General features: G+C 36.9%; 1 protein-coding gene across 4 annotated transcripts in view; it reads right to left on the reverse strand.

Moving 5' to 3' along the window:
• CLEC16A (C-type lectin domain containing 16A) overlaps positions 1-17558 on the reverse strand; it is a 375787-nt gene that overhangs the window by 329485 nt on the left and 28744 nt on the right. For all 4 annotated transcript variants that reach the window (XM_074840865.1, XM_074840863.1, XM_074840862.1 and 1 more), the window contains exons 12-18: positions 15137-15237; positions 10711-10833; positions 8980-9089; positions 8443-8487; positions 6953-7003; positions 4573-4701; positions 544-664 (exon numbers count right to left, since the gene is read on the reverse strand). In XM_074840865.1, the coding sequence (XP_074696966.1) occupies positions 544-664; positions 4573-4701; positions 6953-7003; positions 8443-8487; positions 8980-9089; positions 10711-10833; positions 15137-15237 (680 nt within the window). The remainder of the gene's footprint in view (positions 1-543; positions 665-4572; positions 4702-6952; positions 7004-8442; positions 8488-8979; positions 9090-10710; positions 10834-15136; positions 15238-17558) is intronic.

Genomic DNA, 17558 nt, shown 5'->3' on the forward strand with positions numbered 1-17558 from the left:
TTACAGACTGATTCCCCTTGGGAACAGCTCAGGATCCTGTTCAGCTATGGGAGTAAAAGCTTCCATATGCCAACTTTAAAATGACAGAAGAGATGTGAAGAAAAATAACTCCAGGACAGGATGGGGACATAATGACAAGCAAACCGCAGTATCAGTAAAAGAGCACAGAGTAACAGTTGCAAGTAATTACCTCCAGTCTCTTAAAGTTCATGAATGGTTTAAGTACATTTTGAATAGATAAAAGTAGAACAGAAGAAAATCCTCCTGGGATCAGTTCATTTACAAAACTAACATACCAGGAAACCTGATGAAGGACTCTAAATCCTTTATGTGTTCATATTTAAGCCCTGGAATATTTACTAACAGTCTTTAAAAAAAATAAACCCACAAGAAGCGTTCCAAATCCAGTAGAAGACAAACTTAATACATTTTTGGTAGTCAATTACACAAACAAGATAACTATTTGGGGTTTTTACTTTAAAAGAATAAAGCTAGCGATTTTTCCATATCATAGACTATTTGGGAAATTGAGGGACTACTTACTCAAGTCAAGAACATCATCTGTCTTTATCAGACCTTCCTCTCTTGTGAGTGGTAACTGAGTTTCTGGCTCATCTCGCAAGTGCAGTGATAGTGAACGGAGCATAAAGAAAACTCTGATTGCCTTGAGAAATTAAAAAAAGAATATTAAAATATTGCTGCACTCAATACTACATATTTTAACAGAATCTTACAAATGTATACTCACTTTTACAACCCCTGAGTTTATTGTCATGCAATAAATCTACTTTTTAAATTGAGAAAGTAGAATGCAATTTCAGAGCTAGTTAAAGAAGGCTATGAAGGAAGTTGAAACATGCTATTTATTTTCAATGAAGTAGAAGCAGCAGAGCTTTTATCCCACTGGCACACTTACACAGCTTGTGACTGACAGGCAAATGATTACAGGAGCTGTTTAAGTAAAAACAACAATCTTGGATTTTCTTTCTTTTAATCATTACTTTAAGACTGATTGCATTTACAATACCCATACGTCACAGACAACTATACAACCAACCCTCAGAGACCCTCACATTCTGAACTTAGAGTAATAACTTTTCTGGCTGAGTCTAGCTAAGTTGTCTACAAGTTCAAGAGAAAACAGTGGGGATTTCTGAGTTTTAATTTGCTGTGTTCATCAAAACTAACCACGTGCCATACAGCATTCTTGAAGAACTTCATCTATATTCTCAAAAGGTCTACATCAGGGCAAAGCACTCTGAAAGCTGCACCAGGCCCAAGGAACTTTCAACAGCTGCTCTGTGAAATTAATATTCTTGTTTTGATTTAGAAATTAATGACATATGGTATGCAAAGACTAGATATAGGGCCAAAGAACAATCATAATTTTATTAGCCACATTTTGAAAGGCACCATTTATAAACCTCTTCCACTACAAGTACTGTATTTTCAGTACAGCAAATGAAAAATCATTTTTTATTACTTCCAGTGTTTTGTTTTTCAGAATAGTTTCCTACATAGTAATTCTGTGGCATACCGTAAGGCAGCAGTTAATTTACAGTAAAAGCACTGAATACATGGAACAGCTGCAGTGCCCAGGAACTCCCAGATTGCAGGAAGTTATTAGGAAAAACAAATCTACACTGCTTTAGGGCAAACCCCTTCACCCCTCTATTTTTAACATCAACAGAACTGTGGCTCCCATGAACCAGAAATGTGAGTGCTTGGCCAGCTATCATACTGGTGGTGCTTTCAGAAACTTCTGGCAGAACAGGGATGAAGAGAGGAAAGTCATGTATCTGACTCTTCCACGAACTGATGCCAGAGCAGATGAATTCAGTATGCTGTTGAAATTTAAGAGGGCAATATGATTACTCAGAGCAAAGAATGTCAAAAGTATCTACCAAAATAAGATACTAAAACTACCTTATGAATAAGAAGAGTGTCACTTTATAATGGGAGATGATCTCTCTCATTTAGGCAGATTGCATTCTAATGTATTGTGGATTTACTGAAATTAAACAGGATTACCACAAAGCAGTTCTAATACCATATGCTTCAAGAAGAATTCATGGTATTGGGTTTAAAAGTTTCCAAATTCAATCAAGAACAGCAATATCCTTGCATTTTTGGTAATCCAAAAGTCAAACCCAATAGTTGGGTGGTTTGCTGGTTTGTTTTTTTTTAAATTCAGAGGACAGCCATCACTCAGCCTACTTTCACTTATTTTCCCCTCAATCCTCTTTGCCTCTGAGACAGCATTAATTTTCCTCACATACATTCCCTATAAAACTAATGTCATTCATTCCAAACACGTAATCACATTTACTGCAGAATAATCTACAGGAGTAGGATAGAAAATTAGAACTTTAGCCTTTGCAAGAAAATAAAAAAAAACAATCAAGAACATCAGATGAAAAGGGAACTACACTCTGATTCCTTCAATACTGATAGCCCTCAGTTTGCTATATCAATATAATCCCAAAAGCATGTGATTTGTGACTTCCTGTAACATTTTATTAGATCTCAATAAAACAGCAGAGCGGTTCAGTGGCCTACAATTTTTTTCAGCTGACTTCTGTTTTCTTGGTTAAAGTAGGAACAAATATGAATTGCTATCTACACTGAAGAAACTACGCATTACAATGAGGTATACTTTACACCAATTCCTTCATTCACATACACACATACCATGTACAAAAAAAGCGCAACTTGCAGGGAAGCCTACCAGTACCTTATTACTTTCCCATGAAATAGCATTCTCACAGGTAGTTCAAAAACTTCTCTCAGTCTTTGTTGCTGTGTACTCCAAGGTGCAGAGTTCAAGACCCATACTGTTCACTACTTCCCAAATAAGCAGTAAATGAGTTTGCATTATTCTGGGTGACTGATAAGCGGTACCATCTTTAGGATTATAGAAATCAGAAGGAAGAGATGCAACCAACAAGCAGTAACTGGACTATCAACAATTCAAAAGAGCATCTGATTCTGGGCAGGCAGTAGTAGCTGATTTCAGAAAGCAGTTGAACAAATTCTGGTCATTTTAATGTTTTAACTTAGAGGGGTTGGATATCTGGATTTTGGAGATACTCCTTTGATAACTCGAGAGATACCCGATTTCTGAGAGTTCCTCCTTTCTTAAGATGAAAAGAATTACCACTTAGAGGGACTGCCTACAGCAAAAGCAGTGACAGCCTAAAAACATCTGATCTCTACCAGCTAAGAACTCATGATAATCAAAGTATGAAACTTCTTCACTTGTTAGTGAAATAAAATTTGAGTACTTTTTAAAAATCATGCCATGGGATGCTCATAATTGAATCACCATCCATTTGAAACCGTCAGCAAAAAGGAACTCCAGCAGGTTAAGTGACAGCAGCAATATCACAAGATACACCTGAAGTTCAGCATATTGTTCAGGCAAATCAGCCTAACAGAGGTAGCCTAGCTGAAAAAAAGTAGCTTAGTAATTCTAAGAAATTCTAAAACTTCTAGAGCAATGAGATCAGGGGACGGAGGACCAACAAGGAATCATTCTGGGAGTATTTGCTGATAAGAAAGACCCCTCCACCCCGAAGAATTTACAGGAATATCTGTATTGATTTTTGCATTTCCACCAATAGAAGTTAAACTATTCCTTATTTTGCAGATGAAAAACCATGGAGCGCTCAGTTTCCATTAATGTGCATTTCTAAGTATCATTCTGCTAAATGCCTCAGAGAGAATTCTAGGAAGCATTTTTGCTTTCTAAGAACAATACTTTTCAAGATAATACACTGTACTTTATCAAACAGCTTGCTGTGATAACAAAAGTTATGTGGCTTATAATAAGTAATGAAAACAAAAGTTTTCAGAAGATTCCTGGAAATACGTTTTTTCTTCAAGAGTACTTGAATATACTTACATACACACTTACATAAATGCAAAGCTACCCAAAGAACAGCACGTTCCAAATAATAATGTCGTGCAACAGCATATCTTTAAGACTTACTGGCACTGCAAGGCTCATAGGACACTGCTAGATAAAGGCCAAGAACGCTGACAATGATGTTATTCAGGTCAGTATCACCTTTACAGATTGTGTCAGTCACAGAAATAGATATTTTGCTATTTTTCTCCTCACTCTCAAGATATCTATCATGAATTACCTTTGGCTATGTCTAGAAACACAAGCAATATGAAGCCAGCCAGCCTTCCAGTGGCGACTCCCTCTACAGGAATATAATGAAAGGCAGACTGAGATATCACATCATGAAAGGAAACTGACAATATATTAATGAATGTCAGCAAAATGCCTTTTTATGTAGATGTCTCCATGGTCTAAAAAATGAAAACTTCAGTGCAAGAACATACTGAATTGACTAGACACAAGAAATCAAAGTTTCTCCATTGGGAGAGGTAAATATTAATATACTCTACACACAGGTCTGTCTTCATCAAGTCTTTATGATTTTGTGGATGAAACTTCCAATCAAGCAGCTTTCAAGGAAAAATGTTTGTACTTCTAGAATTGCTCAAAGCCTTTGAAATCATTCGGTCATGAACAAACGTAAGAAAAATAGTCTTACTCACTCTTCGAGTTCTTTCCACATCTCCACAGGGCAATCTTTTCACAAAATCAATACCAGTCAGTGGTGTCCCCGTTGGAGGCAACAAGATTGAGGCATCCATCATCAAGTACTCTACATTCATAGGTTTAATCTATAAAAATATTTTAACTTTGATTACAGAACAATAAGTATTTGCATCTTTACTTTCAAATACAACTCATGGTTGCATATTTTAAGAGGAAGGAATTCTTACAGAGGTCTGAGAATTTTTAATACCATCCATCTTATTTTAAGCTCCTGACATGCAGTCTCTATTTTATATTTGCTCATCGTTCCCTAACACACTGTTGAAGTTTCCATACTGAAAAAACACAGGAAAAAATTCTGAAAGATTACAGAAACGCTATTTTACAAGTACTAAAAAACAAAGTCTGTCAAGTTTGATTGTTTTGACTCAAATTTGTAATTAGTTCAGTCACAAGAAAAAAGTTTCTCATACCTTTTTCTCCCCCAAAAGAAATCTCTAGTCTCTAATACTGCAGTAACTTTCACACTAGACAATTCCCTTCAATCTTGCTGCTAAAAGAGTTTCTCCCTTACATGGTTGCTTTTTTTCATGAATAAATGATGTCTGAAATATCTATCCTTCTGTACCTTTGGGCAATTTCATCCAAGTTCTATTATACACACACACACACGAGACATATGCTTCTTTTTGCCACAAAGCCAGCTGGAATGTCTAAAATATAGAAAGCCCTTCCCATAGCTTGTACAATAATTCTGCACAGAACAAAAATGCAGTCACATGGCCATTCTAAAATAGCCAACTGTAACTGGAAGCATTCCTGGCTACTTTGCCATAGTCAGATACCATAAAAGCAGCAGACTGAAACAAGGTCAAGAATTTTCACAGTGCAGTCTTGAACTGCTGCCTTGCACATGTACAAACTCAAAAATAGTGTTTAGCCATTTTTTCTGATCTTGGAACAATTCATTTTCAGTGTCTAAAACACTGGATTAACGAATTTAATTACTGTATAGAAAGATACAGAAATCTACACAGCCAATAAGAAAAAATGAGAACACAGAACTAAGATTTCTAACAAGGAAATAACCACTTCAGATGTAATTCACATGAGTGTACACTGGTTTAAACAGCATTTTACATCATACAGGTGAAGAATGTTAAAAAAGGAAACTCGTTGCTGAAAGCTAAAATACTAAGGACTACAGTGTTCAATTTACTTGCTCCTCTGAACTTGTTCTCATCTATCATTAATGAAAATACAACTTTTCCCCTTCTTTTTCATTCAGAGCAAGTACACTTCTGTGATTGTAGCTGCTCTATACCATGTTATTTACAGAGCTCATCTAACAAGAAAACATCGGTGTTACTTAGCTCTTAAATCAGCCCACCCAGCAAGTCATTTGCTAGCTAGGCAAATAAATATGCTTTAAAGAAAACAAAGTTCAAGTTCCAGGGTGTAGCTCTGTCTCTTACAGTAAATAAAAAAGTAGTCTCAGAAATGGATATACAACAGAAAAACCTACACATATACTGAACCTGCAACATAAAAGTGACACTAGTATCAGCGTCACTTCTCAAACTATAAGTATAGCAATATTTAACTACTAAAAAAGTAAATGTTTCACTAAATACTTCTATTATTTAAGCTGGTAAGATACATGCAAGATGCTTCCTGTATTAAAAGACTTATTGCAACATGCCAATTGTAGATTGTGCTTTTTCAGAAAAGACAACCAGTGCCTGCTCATTAAATCCCTGTACCACTGGTGAGGCAAAAACCTATACTGACTACACAAAGTATTTTTGTCTGAAATATAACCTAATATGTGAAACAGATAATTGTTTTTAAAACATGTTTACGGGTTAAATATGAACTGTCTGAATTTAAGTTCAGTAATCTGTTAGAACTTTCACAGCCAGTACTGTGGCACAGGCAGTAACTCTCCCAGATTAGACAAATGCCCTGATAATTGCTTGCTAGAACCCAGTTCTCTTACTGGTAAGTAAAGAGGCACTACTCAAAACTGAAACCTTGCTGGGCTTCAGAAAGATATAGTAAGATTTTCACATTGTTTAATAACTAGAAAAACCTAATTAATCCAATGTCCCATTTTCCAGGATGAAGTAATTTTTGTGTACTAGCATTCATAAAATAATGGGCTTTTATTTAATAAAGGCTGTGAAATTCCACATAAACGATTTATTTAAGTGTAGACACAACTCCTCAGAGACAAAAAACCCACCCACATTTTGTTATTCTGCTCCCGGAAATAAAGATACCAGCACACTCTGTAGTCATCAGTAAATACTTGTTCTTGCTCCCGTGTTGTATCTGGGTTTGAGGATTTGGCAGGGTGGAAGGGGTGTCACTTACTGTCATACTCCGGTATTCATCTTCAAACATATCCAGAAAAATTTCTTCTCCCTTTCAAAAAAGGGATATGGACATATCATGAATCCTTACAGCTATGAAGCCATGATTGTTTGTTTTTGTTTAATTATGTACTGAGTGTTCCTGTCCAGGTGCTGGCAGTGGGGGCTGCAGGGCCTCTGAATAGAGGCCGGGGCTGCCCCATGCTGGACACAGACAGCTCCAGCTGGCTCAAACAGCCCCACTGCAGGACACAGCTGAGCCCTTCAGTGACACTGATGGCACCACTGGGAAAACACGTTTACAACAAGGAGAGAGGTTCCTCTGCAGCCCGCAGAGAGGACCATGGTGGAGCATATCCACACTGCAGCATCAGAGCAGGTGGTTATGCCCTGAAGGAACTGCAGCCTGTGGTGGACCCGCTAGGAAGCGATTTTTTTCCTGAAGGACTGCAGCCCATGGAGAAGAGGACCCACACTGGGGCAGGGGAAAAGTCTGAGGAGGAAGCAGCAGCAGAAATGAACTATTATGGACTGACCCCAAACCCCCATTTCCCAACCCCCCTGCACTACTCAGCAGGGGGAGAAGGTGGAAATGAAGCAGCAAAGTTAAACCTGGGTAAAAGGAGGTGTGGGGGAAAGGTGGTGTTTTAATTTGTCTTTGTTTCTCACTATCTAAATTTATTTTAATTGACAATAAATTAATTTTTGCAAAGTTCGGTCTGTTTTGCCCATTATAGTAACTGTAAGTGATCTCCCTGTCTTTATCTCAACCACAAGATTTTTTCATCTTCTGTTCTCCCTCCATCCTGTTGAGGAGGTGGAGTGAGAGAGCACCTGGGTGGATGTCTGGCAGCCAGCCAAGGTCAACCCACCACAAGTTACTTATTTTTTGTAAGCCACATTGAGAAAACATTCTTCAAGAGAATTCTAACACAAAATAGATTTTAGACACTTGAAGTCTTACTGGTCCTTATATAGAAGTTAACACCTAGGGCTAAAAATTTTATTTCTCTAGCTGTTTACAATACAAAAAAAAGCAGCTAAGCACTGCAGAGGTATCCAGTAAGAAAAAAAGATTAAAGTAAAATTTTAGATCATTTCAGATAAGACACAAATTAAAAGTAATGCCAAAAAGAAACACATTCTGTATTAGTGTCAATCATAAAATCCCAGAAATGTTCCAATAGTGTGGCTCCAGTCCATGAAATACATAGCAGTTGCAACAAAAGCACATGACTGCTAACTTGACCTCCAGTACAAACCACGTGAGAATTCTAACAGCCTTTTTTGACGTATGTCAGTGTGGTACAGTAAGGGCAGGAAAGGAGAGGAAACCTCCAACGAAACACTTCCTTCTCTATCACAAATACGGAGTTCCCATCTTAAAAAGAAAAGTACTGCTTTGGCCAGTGCATAGAGACTGGGCTGCAGACTTGCTTCTAATTCCACGTTATGTAAAGGATGTTTTCTTACATCATTTTGCATATATACCTTATAGAAACGACGAAGGAGATGAACACTTTCTTCCCTTGCACCCTAGAAAAGATAAAATAAATGTGTTTCAGGGAGTAAATACACCATTTACTCAAGTTACATTTAAAAAAACCACCCAAAAACTCATACAGAAGAGACTGTCTATTAATATCCCCATACTCATAGCCTTCAGCCCAGAATATGATAGAACATAGTTCTTGCACTTATGAAAATACTGCTTATGTGAGCTTGTTAGTCTCAAAAACACTTTCTTTACATTTTTGAGATGGATGACATACAAATTTCAGAGAGAAAAATCAAACATAACCTTGCTTGATATGTTAAGAGTTTAAATAGCAAGGTAACAGCAAAGCTGAGAACAGAACATGGGGTATTGATTCTCTGCATTCACTGCACAGAGCCACCAATAGAAGAAATATGTTCTAGAAGCTCAAATTTTGCATTTATGCTTATAATCAGAAACGAAACAAATTTATTCAACAAGACTCAAAGAAAAGTAGTGCTGTGACTGGTAATTTGAAAGAAAATATTTACCTCAAGGCAAGCAAGGTGAACATCTTTTATGATGCTGCCATTCTTAGAAAACACAAGCTGCTTCAGCAACAGGCAGCCAAGTTCTAAAGTTGCCAAACGGATTTTTCCATCTATGAAAAGAAAATTTCAATATACAAAACAGTAGCAGTTTAAGTATTGCTCTTCTCATTATTCAGTGTCCTTAAATGTTTCTACTCTTCTCTGCAATTGTCATACAACCCCTATCTGACAAGGATGAGTGCTGATGCTGGTTTACAATGCTGATGGCTATAAAAAAAAAAGCTGGAAGAATAATTTAAAGCAGAAGAAAATTTAAAGCAGAACCATGCAATAAGAAGGCAATAAAGATTAATACTATCAGAAAAGAAGCCAAGTACATGCCTAGATCAACCTGAAGCACAGGTTGAATTACACTAAAATTACAAAAGAATCACAGAATTTGGCATGGATAAAGTTACAAGATGAAAGGAAGTTTTGTATATAGCATACTAATAAGACACAGCTTTTCCTTAAAAAATGTCCAAAGGATTCAGACACAGCCTGGATGGGAGAACCCAGAGAAGTAAGAGTGAAAGAATGCATTTAAATTTTAAGCTTTTAAGGATTTAAAAAAACAGATATTAGAAATGTACAGCCTGAGCTCAGTGATCAATACTAAGACAATACACCCAAGGAGACAGACGTCTTAGTTTTTGACCCCAGCTCCCACCTACAATTTTCGAGTTAGCACTATGCTGCCAGAAACTAAAAGTACAGACTGAGGCTAGTACCCCCAGAAAAGGAGATGTTCTACACTACATTTAGCAAGATTAATAAAAACCCACTATTTCCACCCCTCCCAAGAAGTGCTTTTGTTTAAATAAATGCATTTCCTCATCTTGCACTCTTTCCTTCTGCAGTATGTACAAACTCTTTATACATAAACATGCTTTTAATCTGTGACTGGCACATCAGCATAACAAGTTAATATTCTGTAGATCAATCCTGCAAACAAACATTAGATTTTTATTCTGCAGACAATCCGGAATTTGATAGTGTGACAGTTTCAGGGGAAAACCAGTTCTACTTATTTGAAGCTTTAAGAGGGGAAGTGCAGGGAGAAGAGCTGTGGCTTGAACAAAAATCATGTTTCTGTGGAACAAGTCACTAAGCCTTGTATCTCTCATTTCACAAAAAAGTTGCAGTCAGGAAAAAACCCCACATTTTCTGCAAAACAGTTCAGAACTAAAAATACAATCTGCAATTAAAAAAAAATTTGGGAAAATTTGCTATCACCTCTAGAGACGAAGGACTGCTATAAGCAAAGGGTACCATCTAGTTTTCAAGACTACTTCTCCACTGGAATTACTTTTACAAGCAAAGGTGCCACAGATCATATTTTCAGGATTAAATTCTACTTTAAGCTGAAATCACTATATATCTCATCATTTTTGTTCATTCAAAAACACAGAAAGTAGGAATGAAAACAATAAATCCCTGTATAGTTCTGAGTATAAAAACAACTATTCAGCAGAAATACAGAGTTTCTGATTCTTCATCAACCAAGGAAAACCTGATAGTTGTCTTTCACAGACCATACCTTATTGTTCGCTGTTGGATTGAACTTATTGTTCATTGAAGAGCATGCTAAACAGATGCTTTCCCCTCAAAGACAAAAGGCTAGGTAGCATTCTTTTTTTCATCTTCAAAAATTCCACCTTGGCAAAAAATCAAATATTGGAAAAGTGATACCTGGTTGTGCAGCATAATTCATTATCCTGATAAGCCCTTCTGCAAGTACATGATTATATGAATTTCTCTCTTCAGCATGTTGAGCTGGAAGTTGAATTCTCTCCAGCTTGACTGGGTCAATTCCTTTTGTGGGGGATGAATGAAGAAAGGTGAATTAGAACACAGGAGTATGCTTCGAGGTAAGTATTCAATAGATCGTAGCGGTTTTCTCAGAAGAGTGTAATTAGAAATACAAAACTGGACAAGTTAGTTTTGAATTTCTGTTACAAGAGGAGGAACAACAGAAAGACTAAACACATTTATGTATCACTTAAAAATCTTGGCCTTAAATGGTGCCTACTGGGTGAAGACACTCAAATCCCAAAGTTTGGTGACATCCAAACCATTTTGCTGCATCTGGAATTCTGAGACTTTAGATTCTATCAATGACAATTTAGATTGTATCTAAATTAAAAAGTCAAGCCACACATCTGAAAAGCATAAAGCCTAAAGGGGAAAAGATGAAAGTCTGACTTTAAATTCCGCTTTGGTAGTAAGTGATCAGTTCATATATGTTTTAGAAAGATATTAATTTTATTTTGTACCTGGTAGCCTATTATTTAGAACCCACCCTCCCCAATGCAAATCACAGATTCTCACTGATGTGTTATATAAGGAAATTAAACCCATCTTTCTTCAACATAATCCTCCAAAATAGCAAAGTTATTTCTCAGAATAGACTGGTTACTGTAAAACCTGTTAGAACAAAACATAGTTATGGATTGCTGAGGATCTCCCTGTCCTTGTTCTAAAGCATGGTAATAAACAACCCCATAAACCAGAAGATGACTATACTGCAGTTTATAACTACAAGCTCAGGGTGGGAAGAAGTTAACTACATAACAACATCATTTGTGATATCAAATTTATTTCTTCACTAAGCATATGTATTTAGAACAATTAACAAAGGGTCTGTTCGAAGATTAATAACAGTGATACAAATGTTCTCTGTCATGAGGCTGAAGAAAAGGGGGGGGGGAAGGAAGCTTTTAAGGAACCAGGGCAATCGGAGTATTAGCGTTCACAACAATCTAACAGTTTACTAAACAGCTACAGTTTTACTTCTCAAAAGGAATGCTGCTTATCAGTAACATTTCTCAGAGAATATCTGTATGCAGATTAAGCTCTCAGAAGGTCATGGTCATTAAACAGCAGAAAACCATTCAGGAGACTAAGAAAACATGGAGGAGGAAATGAGGCAGGACCATGCAGGTGTCCAACAAAGTGGTCAAATTGAAATCACAGTGAAAGAATTCATATTCAGCCATCTTTCATTTGGTTGTCTGCTTGTCAACGATGCAGAGTTCTGCATTCTTCAGATACAGTATAGGCTCTAGCAACATATATGAAGGGCTTCTAGTATTAAATATATCTCGGATACAATTTGCAATAAATCTGTTTAGCTGCATATGTGTACCTCTTGGGATTCTTTCTTCCTATTCACAGAGATATTTCTTGCTGGTGAAAAACAAGCACATTGTCTTTAAACTCGTTCAAGAACATGGAGCAAAATGCAGACTCAGTATCCAAATGGAAGGAGTCACAATCAAAAGCCTCAACAGGGTGTCTATTTAGTGACAGAGACTGAGAAGGCTGCTACCTTAGAAGCAAGGCCTGAAACCAAAGTTCTTGGTTAAGCTAAGGCAATTCAGATTTTTATGAATGTGTTCTGTTCTAGCCTTCTCCATAGTGCCAGAATGAGTAAGGGGGGCGGGGAAGGTGAAATTCAAACTAACCAGCTAGAGAATCAGAAACATACCTTAAACAGCCAATATACCGAAATAGAAAACTGCAACTCATTTTCCTGTAGCGTAAAGAGGACAAGCTTGTGTTGCATCCAATCACAAGAAATCATCCCAAATTTTCAATTCATTAGCTGTTTGTTTGAACTGATTCAAGTGCTCACTACAGTATCTACCATCTATCAGATAGACAGTAAATAGATCCTAGACACACAACTCCTAGAGATTTATTACTTCCTGAAACTGGGAAAACAACCCGGCCTCTCCAACATGTTTGGAGAGAGACTTTCATGCCCTTTTGTAAAAGAAAAGGATCATTGACCCATACCTTGAGAAAGCCTGTAAGCATACCAATCTCTTGCATTATACTGAATTCAGATTTAAACATTGACTCCAGTTCTATCCTGACTGATACTGAATTTGGTGTAGAAACGAGCAGTTGTATAGCTCCTGAGCTTTTAAAGAACATTCTGCTTTTGCATCAAGCCGGGGCACTAAATCACCAGCTTGTAAAGCAACTCTCCTTCAAGACACAGAGGCAGTGATTCTGTGGCCCTCAAGGCTAAAAGCAGTCTATTACAGGGAACAAGAAGAGTGAGTTGGTGAAAGACAGTGAAGATCAAAACCGGATGTCATTATCCATCTAGCATCTAAGGTCAAGGATAGGGGTAGAAAGGAAAATAACTTCCAAAGAGAAACAGGCTAATGTAAATTGTTGACAAGGAAAGCCTATGAGTATAGCCTAAAGAGTTTTTCATTTAGAGAGGGCTGATGTGACCACCAAGGAATGAAGTGTAGATCTTGACCCCTTAAATGCATAAAAGGTATCACCAGTTTTAGGGCCAGGATACTTTTAGTCTTTTAAAAGGTAGATATTTCACTGCCCATTCTATTTCTCTTGGCAACCCTGGATATTGGGTGAAAAATAAACAGAACAGAAATAGATGAAACTAAGCAGCAAAAGGCTGCATTCCTCACTGTTTACAGCAATACTATAGATGTAAGCAAATCATCTTTGACACAAGAGAGGATATCAGACTTCTTTTCTGAGAACAGGATATTGAAGAATAACTAATTACACTGAAAGCAAATACAGTGTGATACAGCAAATACATGCAGGACTATGGTCTTAAATAGAAGAATTCTTAAGAAATACAACCCTAGGGTGCAGGCTTACTCCTTTACAATGACCACTGAAAGACTTCCAGGGACTCTCTGAAGCTGCAACAGTTACAACTAATGATTCTGGCTATTAACAGATTCAACTAATGAATTTTAAGAGAAGAGAATCTATCGCTGACATCACTGTTTTCTAGCACAGTGATGCTCTAAAGTCCCTTGGGGAAAGATGTTTTCTGGGAGAACTATAGTGGTTGCAGGGGGGCAGCAGGAAATCAGAGATGCAAGTCAGCGAGGGCTAGAGCATGGCAAGGCTGCGGTGCTATCTTTGGTGATATGAGTTGCACTATTATCTCTTGTCATAAGAGACTGTGAAAGCCCTGAAATTGTCAGCAAATTATAATCTGAGAAGCATTCCTTCAGTCCTGAAAAAAAGGTAAAGCCATCAAGAGGATTCAGAAGGACAAGAGGTGTTCAGCTTACCTAGTTCCCTCAAGACTCTCATTTCCACTCTACTTGCCCATTAGAGGTACCTTGAAGCTAGAACAGAATCCTTACTTTTAAGCATACCACCACACACCTGACACTCTTTGCTCAGTTTACTGCAGTAGTTGATCCATTTAAATTCTGGTACATTACAGAAACTATCCTCATAAGCAGAAAATAACTTAAATTCAGCTCTCAATTCCTGAAACACATGATTATTCACATGTATGAGATATTTACATTATTGCTCCATAAGGAATCTATTTAAAATGCACACAAAGATAAACAGCAACAAAACTAACCGTAGTTTTTCCCTTAGGAAAGGTTACATATTCTCATACTGTCTGAATTATAATGAATTACACCTTTAACATAGTTTTGATAGTTTATAAAAGAGTTCAGGCTTCTTGGGAGACTTGCAAGATGTATTATGACATAGAACGCTGACAGTTTAAATAAGTTTTCAAACAATTATGGCACAATGGATGAGAAGGCTGTTGAGTAATTGTATAGTATAAAAAGAATTACTGAAGGACTGTCAAAGGCGGAGAGAAATAGGCAATACATGATTTTCATAATCACATCTGATTCTCAGGTCTTGTGCATTATCTATATGTTTAAAGTATACAAAGATTTAGTTTTAACATAGGGGAACAAGTTTTACAACATTTTACACTTGGCTTACATGTAGCAATCACAGTATGGGTGAAGTGGGAAAGAACTGGATCCCATATATATGTAGATTAAATATAGTGGGCTTCAACTGATATTAAGAGATTAAAAATGAAACACAATAATCCTACTCCAATTCCAAGAAATCTATGGAAGAAAAGTTATCTGATGTTCACAAAACTTTCTACCAAATCATTCTTAAAAAGGTGATCTGTAGCAACCATTTTTACTTAGAGTATACTTATTTCTGTCTCCCCCATGTCAAGAATTTCTCACTGTTCAAGGCATACATACAGTTACAAACAGATCGTGCCTGTCTAAAACCATACGTGCCTCAGTTTTCTCTGGAAAAAGCAAAAATTGGTTACCTTTGTTATGTGACATTGCATATAGAAGACAGAGCACAAAGAGGGCATAATAATCATCTTCAGCACAGTCCAGTGCATTATAGACCATATCAAGAAAAGGCCTGTGGAAAGGAGCAATTTTTAAATGGATAAGAAGAAAAAGACAACATCTACAGAAAAAATGAGTAAACATTTTGTCCTACATGTAGCTAATGGAAGAGGCAAGTTTATAGTAATGTACATTTTCAGGCATTAAACAAAAATTAACCTGTTAAGATTAGCCAGATTATAGCCATGCTTTGTATTTACATTCTGACATTAATTCTCATGTTTTAATGGCATTTGTTACATAATACTTCCCAAGAATGGATTGTTCACACATTTATTGGGTTGTTTGTAGCACATTTAGTATGTATGCAGAAGCATTGTGCCGCTTGTTTTAAGTATATATGTAAGGAACTTCAAGGAGCTGATATCACAGTTGCATACAAAAAGACTACCTTAAAACTGTACTAAACAGAGTTGAAAAATTTTTACTAATACAAAAAAGCAGTTTGCACCAAAAGTTTGGAGGCAGCTAGGTTATTCTAAAACAATCAGTCAAAAATTTTACCGCAAGTTACAGGAAAGAAAAATAAACAAGGAGGGAACATTTGAATGGAAAAAAAGCAAGCTTTGCACTGCAGATGAGCTTTGTTTTCCTCTGTTTAAGCATGTGTGACCAACACCACCTATAGAGGAAGCTACAAACAGTGCCAAGTCCACCTTCACCTCTACCCTGAACAGATCAGAAAAGTCCATTTAATCCAGAAGCTGTTTGGACAGATCAGATATGGCTGAGATTCAGCTGATATTAGCACAAGCTTGATGGCAAGGCAACTTGGCCTCTTGTCTTAAACTGGCTTGAATCCAATCAGTTCAGAGCACAAGTAGAAATTAAATCCATTTTCACAGGTGACCCAAAAAAATAGTATCAGGGAAATGTCAGAGTCACCAGAAGAGAGTTTAGAATCTTGATTGAAAAGAGATAATTCCTACCTCTTAAGGATTGCTTTTTCCTTTTACTGTTTAAAAAAAAAATTACGATACCTAAGCTACATTCAAATACATACATCAAAGTAACACCTGAAGTCATAAAAACAAATACACTTTCCTATCTTCAGGCCTAGCAGACAGGCAGCATCCGCTACAGACTCATCATTGTGGTTAGCTAAGGGTCAGAAGACAACATATTTCTGTACCTATCCCAGACCCATGGCACCCTCGTGGTCACACTTATATATAATGGTCATAACAATATATTTACACTTTCCATCAGCTCCACACACATGTCAACAACATGCTCTTTTTTAAAACAAGGCTATGACAAGAATAACAGAACACACTGTTCCTCTGCTCATTTCATGACATTGCAGTCATACGTTTGTGCACTTCTGAAGATGGATTACAAGCATCCTCTATGACACACTTAAATGCCACTGAGTTATGATCCCTCTTTGCCCAAGTTCAGCACTGTTCTATGTACCTAAGCCAAATTTCCCATGATGTTCCTATTGTAGATCTCAGAAGAACATTTAACTATTCAAGCAAAACCAGCCTAAACAATTAGCAATGTTGAAAACAAGCTAAGAGTGCCTTCAGTCTTCCTAAGCATTGAACAAGCCCTACAAGCCTCATGACATCCTGAAACGGGGTGCTTTACACAGAGTGAAGGGAATTCAGCTTCAAGGCCTAAAGAAGAAAGACGACCAAAATACCCAGGTTCAAGTATTAAAATGCTTAAATGCTAGATAACACTAGGTCTGTTGTCAGACCACCACAGATGGTCATTACCCTAAAAACTGACCTACAACACAGAAGTAATATTCTTTTATTAAAACCAATGTTTTTAGGATCTAAGCTGCAGAAATATTGCTGTTAATGGAATAGCTACTGATATTACATGGTATTAAACAACTTCTGTAATCTCTAATGCATTTTTCATTGGTTTTCCCCCACATATTACTTAGATTTGTGAAATTACAGAACTTCAGGAAAAGATTACAGCAGTGAGATAGATAATTTTCATTTCAGGTGCTTCTTCACAGCATCTATCTATCTGCATTATCAAAGTCTCCATTGCAATAGTCTAAAACTGAAACAATTTCTAGGAATCCCACTCATCAACAGGTCCTCATATAGACTAAACATAGGATAGACCCAGAAAAACTTCAGCTGTTAAGAAAGTAGCAACAGAAGGCACAACGTAGCATGAAAGGTTTCTCATTCTGGAAAAAACTGCTGCGTAGCATATCATAGAAAGAAGTTAATTTAAAACAAGCTTTTAGGCTTAAACTTTCCAGCAGTAAAGCACATCAAAATAAAATAACACCAAAAATACTTAAACTTTCTCTTACGTCCTTCACAGCAGTAAAAGGACTAAGGGAAATTGAAAACTTGACTT

Source organism: Strix aluco, chromosome 15 (genome assembly GCF_031877795.1).
Source record: "Strix aluco isolate bStrAlu1 chromosome 15, bStrAlu1.hap1, whole genome shotgun sequence".
NCBI lineage: Eukaryota > Metazoa > Chordata > Aves > Strigiformes > Strigidae > Strix > Strix aluco.